Consider the following 6,418-nt stretch of genomic DNA (forward strand, 5'->3'; position numbering starts at 1 on the left):
GAACCCATGCCTCTGCTTTTGATATCTCCCACTCTGGTCATTATTTTTTATGGTCGGTGGGGGTATGTTTTATCCCTGCTTCTGGAGAGACTGAATTAAATTCATGCATTTCCTTTTGGGAAATATAGACTGCCCACTGATATTTACGTTTGATAATATCACAATTTAACAATTCAATTTAAAATGTATGTTAACCCCATTAACACAGAAACAAATTTTAAATCACAGATGTAGATCGCCTATTTTCATAGTTGTCATACAAAGAACGGTTGAAGTGTTTAAGAAATACTCCCTGCCCCCCCCCCCCCCCTTCTCTCTCTCTCTCAGTTTTTTGTTTTGTCCACAAATCGAACCCTGCAGTCCGGTGCCAAAACGAGTCCCACTTTAGACAGCCACCTCCTGCAATGTAGCGTTACTAACCCAGCAGTGTCTCTATTCTGTCTCTGTTCTTGTGGTGTCCTTCCACATCACTCCACTGGGGGGGGGCGCCACCGCAGTCGGCCGAGCCAGGGAGACGTCACCGGACAGTGGGACGACCCCGAGGCGGGCACCGTGGCAGACAACAAGCCAACGTCGCGACACTTTTACCCCATAGCCCTGCTGCTCGTTAGCTCCCACCTACTGGTCGTGTGGCTCATTTTAAGTCTTGTTTTTCTGCTTGCAAAATATCAATAAATTGCTGATAATGCCATATATAGACAGAGATCCTCCCTCTTTTTCTTGGGTGATTATTCTGTTTCCTTCTTGAGCTGGATGGCATTGGGTGAGAAAACATTTTCAAAAGAGCTCTGCAACATCCGTTTGTGGTGGAGTGGTACATGGCTGATATACATGGTGGTACTTGGCTGATGTACAGTACCTGCTACATGGCTGGTGTACATGGTACGTAGCTGATGTACATGGTCCATGTAAATCAACTTTTTCAGAAGATGTGCAACCGGTACATCAATTTTATTTGATCAATAATGGTAGATAATGTGTAATAACAATACACTATCCCAATTAGCAAGTGCAAATAATGTCTGATAGCTCAGAAATATGCAGAAATGCGTCACAACACATTTTACTAAAATACATGGTAGGACAGTGCTCAATGGCTTACAAAGTAGGCTACATTTACTACTGCGTGGTCACGTGCAATATTTGGGAGGATTAAGTGCCTGACCAGACCTTCTGGCCCATTTCTCTTCGAAAGCATAACAATGCTTTGAAAGAGAAATGGAAGCTTCATTTATCTAGAACTTGATCCTGGGCCAACATCAAGTTCATGCCTGATTTATAGTTGGTTGCACGCTACCTCGCACACCGAAAATAGGCTATCTACAACTCTGCATAGTGAGCTTGTAGATCTGCTATGTTTGGTGCAGGACACCAGCATGGAATTAAGCCTAAATCAAGCTTTAGGTATCTGATATAACAATCTTCCAGAGGGAATGAGGTATTGAGTATTGTGCATATAAGTGACAAAGAGAGATACTGTTTCTGTTTATTTCCTATTCGGACTGTCCTCCAGAGATTTTACTGAGCACATGGATGGTTCCAGGCAGAGAGAGAGCGATGTTCATGTATCCCTGTCCATTCCACTTCTTCAACTTTTGAATATCACCTGTAGGTTGTTCTTTTTGCCCTGGTAATTATTTATTGCTAATTGGGGATCAGTGGCGGTTGCCTTTGTATTAGCAACTTGGCTATAACTATTTTTTATCTGCGAAAAGGAAGGAAGGAAGGGTGGTGAAATAAACTAGAGTGAGTACAAATCAAGTGAAGCTTGGCTGGTGCATTAGGGTCAACCAGGGTAAAACACTACCTCAGATAAAAGACATTTAGAAAACAGGTGAGCGGAACCTTTCAGTGCACCACATGTTACAGTTGCATTATTATAAAATACCAGAAATATGAAATGCAACTTGGGCATCTTGGTGTCTCTGCCTGTTGGTATAAGCATCACACCCTGTAGGTACAGACCTAGCTTGAATCCAGCGCTGTACGTATGTCAACCCTCTTCAACCTTCACTCTACTGTCTCTCTCCATACTGCTCAGTAAAGCAGACCAGCCTTAACTGAATATAATCTTAGAGGAAAATACAGCAATCCACAGACGGACAGAGAAAGAATGAGTTAAATCATCTCCATTTTCTTCCCTCATTTTTTTGTTCTGCACCATTACATCCACTTCCTAAAGGGGCACTTCACTGTAAAACAAAAGGGATTCATTAAGCTTGCTTGTAAAATGTTTTATTTGTAACTAATAAGTATGTAGATATACCATCTGTGTCTATACATTTTTGTAACCATTGGGAGGTCAACTTCAAACGTTTAAACCATATAACAAAATGTAGGATAAGTGAAACGCCCCTTTTCGAGGTCTGTAATCATCATTTGGACAATTTAGACAAATGTCTCATATTTGCTTTTTGTTTGTCTGCCTGTTTGTTTCCCCCTCCTCTTGTTCCCTCATTTCTCTTCACCCCTCCTTATTTGATCATCAGAGAAGGATGTCGTATTGAAAATGTTCAAAAGAACATTAGGTGCAGGAAATATGCCTTCAACATTCTGCAGCTGATGGCCTTCCCCAAGTGCTACCGACCGCCAGAGGGGACTTACGGCAAAGTAGACTCTTGAGGAAGTAAGCGCACATCAACAACAGCGGCTCCACTAAATAATGATTGAACAGCTTAATATCAAATAACGATAGTAAAGACGAAAAAAATATGAACATTGTTCAAGATTGGTGAACAGTGTTTTATTTTCTATTGCAAAGATTTGATGAGTGCATGTTTTTTTAGTTTTTATTTGTTTTTTGTTCCTTTTTTAAAATATTGGTTGTCACTTATGTGTTTTCGTTGCTCTGTAACTGTGGGTGTGCATGTGTGGTGGGGGGTTGTACCAAAAACTGTATTTGCCAAATGCATAACTTGTAAAAGTCAAAACACCTTCCATTGTTTAATCCTATAATTTAAAGCATTAGGATGACACAGTGTAGTGTACTTCCAGCTTGATTAGACTCACAAGACAGTCTCCATAAAAGCTTTGCTCAACTACAGGCTGAGGACAATCTCATAGCTTTCATTGTTAAAACTGGGTTGAAACAAAAAAAATTGCAGAATGAATCAAAACTGTTTAGAGAGACTTACAAGAGCGAGATCAGAGTAAACAGACTAAGCATGCACCCTGGTCAACAAACATCAAGACCACAATGTACTGTAGTGTCTCAAAGAAACTCCCCAGGCAATCGTTAGGTGGAGATATCCGATCATCTGGCAATGCAACAGTTTGCAACGAATGTGTCAGTAAGCCTTTTCGAAATTCATCGCCATAAATATCCTACTCCCAAAGAGATGAATAACACGAGAGAGGTGTCTAAACAGAGACTGTGATGAATGTGTCCAGCAACTGTTGCTATAATTTACTTGTTCCACTGCATGCCATCTAATATGGTGGGACTGGTACCAGTTACAACTCAGTTCACATTCAACCAAAGTGAGGCTTATTTTGATCATCACTTTTCCATCTTTTTTAATTAAAGAAATCCCCCCAAACGTCCACTCTATTATGTTGACATTTGAGTTATATTCCCTGTGGTACAGACCAATTAAACCACAGTAGCTTGGAAATACATTTGTACAACAGAGCAAAACATTATCAGACCATCTTTTCTTACTGAATTTCATTATTTATTTTTATATTATATAATTATTTTATATTCTAAGAGCAATGCCTTAGATGCAAATCCATGTTTATTATTTAGTTTTTATTTTTATTGTATATTGCACATTTAGTGTTGTCTATTTAAAGTAAAATGAAATAAAAATGTTTCTCATGGGTGCAAGTACTTTGGTGGGCGGAAACGTTGTATGTCCAAAACCATTCCTTCATTATGCTTTAACATTTTAAAATGGTTAAAATAGAGATCTACAAGCTCTAAACACAGTGCGTATGAAGATACAATTTCCATTCAACAAGTTTTCAATTTATCTGAGGTACTGTAAAGAAAAGCTGAAGTGAAAAATCTGCATATACCGTAGATATATTTGTATCCTCGTCACAAACAGATTCATCTGTCCTATTTGTTGTATGAATTGGTTAAAGTGTGCATTTGACCATACCATTCTCAGGTCCCTTTTTGATGTAGTTAGTTTCTGTTCCATGGGGTGTTCAAATTGTAAGTAATTTGGTATAATAAAATGAAGATAGAGTAAATATACCCGTAAATTTCGGACTATAAGCCGTGACTTTTTCCCCATTTTTTGACCCTGCGGCTTATATAACGGTGCGGCTTATCTATGGATTTTTACAGCTAACGGCCACTAGGGGACCTCCTAAATCTATGGATTTTACACCCGCGGCTTATAGTCCAGTGCGGCTTATATATGTACAAATTATTCAATTTAGCTGCTGCGGCTTATATTCAGGTGCGGCTTATATTCAGGTGCGGCTTATAGTGCGAAAATTACGGTATATAAAAAGGAAAAACAACGGCAATATAACAAAACTAGAAAAGTGCGCTCCTCTGGGCGTAGGTCTCCCAGGCCCAGGCCCAGGGCCCGCACATTTTGGAAGGCAGTCATAGCCAATTGGAATCTGACTGATACTGTATATCTTGATCACTTGACTCCAGAGATAATGTGTAACGATTTCTAGGAGGAGTAGAAAAAAGTATGTTTTGAAGAAAACGCAAAATGGCGGAAAATCTTGTCAGGCAGAAATGGGTGTGGCCTAAGTGGAGAGTTGCGTCAATGAATCCAGGGAAGTTATAGGCCAAAACGTGAAGTAGGCTGTTAAAGTGGCACCATGAGGCCAATTAAAAAAATGTCGGTTACTCGTTGGCCTACTGGGAGTGTGGGTGTAAAGTTTCACGCCGATCGGTCCAACTGTGCCAGAGGTTAGCTGTTCACAGACACATGGACGGACAGCGGATGGACAGGAGCAAAAGTCTCCGGCCTTCAGCCATCCGGCCTGGCGGAGATAATAAAATAAACCAGGAGGCCTGGAACACCTGACAGTGTACCTGAATGGGCAGCCAATAGCAGAGCAGCAGTTATGCTTAGCATCATCCAAGAGGATTCTGACCGAAGACAATAGAGGGGATCACTACTGCTGGATGGGCAGGGTAACACTTGCTATGCATCCCATATCTATGATGCATCATAAACATACTTATAATGTATTATAATCTGCTTATAATACTGCATAATTATAGTTATAAGAACTCATTAATGCTCACAATGCTTAATAACAATAATCATAACACATTATAAAGCATTCTAAATGACTCATAAGTTCAACTGTTATAATTGTCTCTATAATCTTTTAAAGCAACAAATGACCACTTATAGTGACAGCATATTGCATTTTAACAGTGATTACAATGTATTATAAGGGTGATTATAAAGCATTATAACATGATTATAATATCTTACAACTATGAGAATTAACATGGGATACATAGAAAGTGTCATTATAAAAGGGTTTGTAATGTATTATGATTGCATTATGGGTACTTATGAGTGCTTATAACTGTAATTATACAGTGGTATATGCATATCACAATGCATTTATACTTGACCTTATAAGTAATTATAGAATGCTTTCTAATTTTATAAAGCATTATGAATATATGAATTATGAGCTCTTATAACTATAATTATATAGTGTTCAGTGAATATTTGCTTATTTTCTGTGAATGTTTGCTTATTATGACAAGCCCAGAATAGGGATCCTAGGTTTCAAGTGGGTAACTTACTGTAATTCATACGCTGTACTTCACAGGCTTATAGTTAAAACATTCACACTCAGGAGCTTCCCAATGTAACCAGTGTTCTCTTGTTAGCATTACTGGAGTAATTTGCAGGTTAAGCACCTTGCTAAAGGGCACACTACTTATGGTTGTTGAGGGATTTCCATTTATGTTTATCGATTGTATCCACTGGTCCATCAAATACTCTTTTGTAACATGCAGGCTCTTGTCACAGCCCCGACTCCATGAGCTTCAACTCCCAGCATAAGGTGAGTTTTTCTGGATTTATTGGTTAAATGTTTTTGTGTCATATTGTTGCAGATCAGCTAGCAGTGGGGGGAAAAAACTGTGTTACTGAGTTATAACAGGATGTTGCTGTCCTCGCGTTTGTCTTCCATACCTACCTTCTAATAATTTCTTCAGTGATATGTTGTTGACTCAATTTCCCCTCAGGGATCAATCTAATTAGTGTGGTTGCCCCCTAGGGGCAAGCAATAAAGTGTTTGTTCACCTTATTATTTCTATAGCAACCCGAAACTTTGGCACGCTACTCCTCCCACAGTTTAGGCGGCACACACACGAGTCATATGTCAAATTGACTGGCTTCATCTGGAATTGTGTAATTGCATTTTGCTAAGTGATATTGACATTGACAATGGGGAAATGTGACAGCTCCCTTTC

At 39.2% G+C, this 6,418-nt stretch overlaps 1 protein-coding gene across 1 annotated transcript in view; it reads left to right on the forward strand.

Annotated features, from left to right (window-relative positions):
• inpp4b (inositol polyphosphate-4-phosphatase type II B) overlaps window positions 1-3,832 on the forward strand; it is a 234,877-nt gene extending 231,045 nt beyond the window's left edge. The window contains 1 exon segment of the mRNA XM_080456329.1: window positions 2,490-3,832. Within this exon segment, the coding sequence (XP_080312455.1) occupies window positions 2,490-2,622 (133 nt within the window). The 3' untranslated portion in view covers window positions 2,623-3,832.
• The last annotated feature ends 2,586 nt before the right edge of the window (window positions 3,833-6,418 follow it).

This window comes from Gymnoscopelus braueri (genome assembly GCF_963280865.1).
Source record: "Gymnoscopelus braueri genome assembly, chromosome: 2".
Lineage (NCBI taxonomy): Eukaryota > Metazoa > Chordata > Actinopteri > Myctophiformes > Myctophidae > Gymnoscopelus > Gymnoscopelus braueri.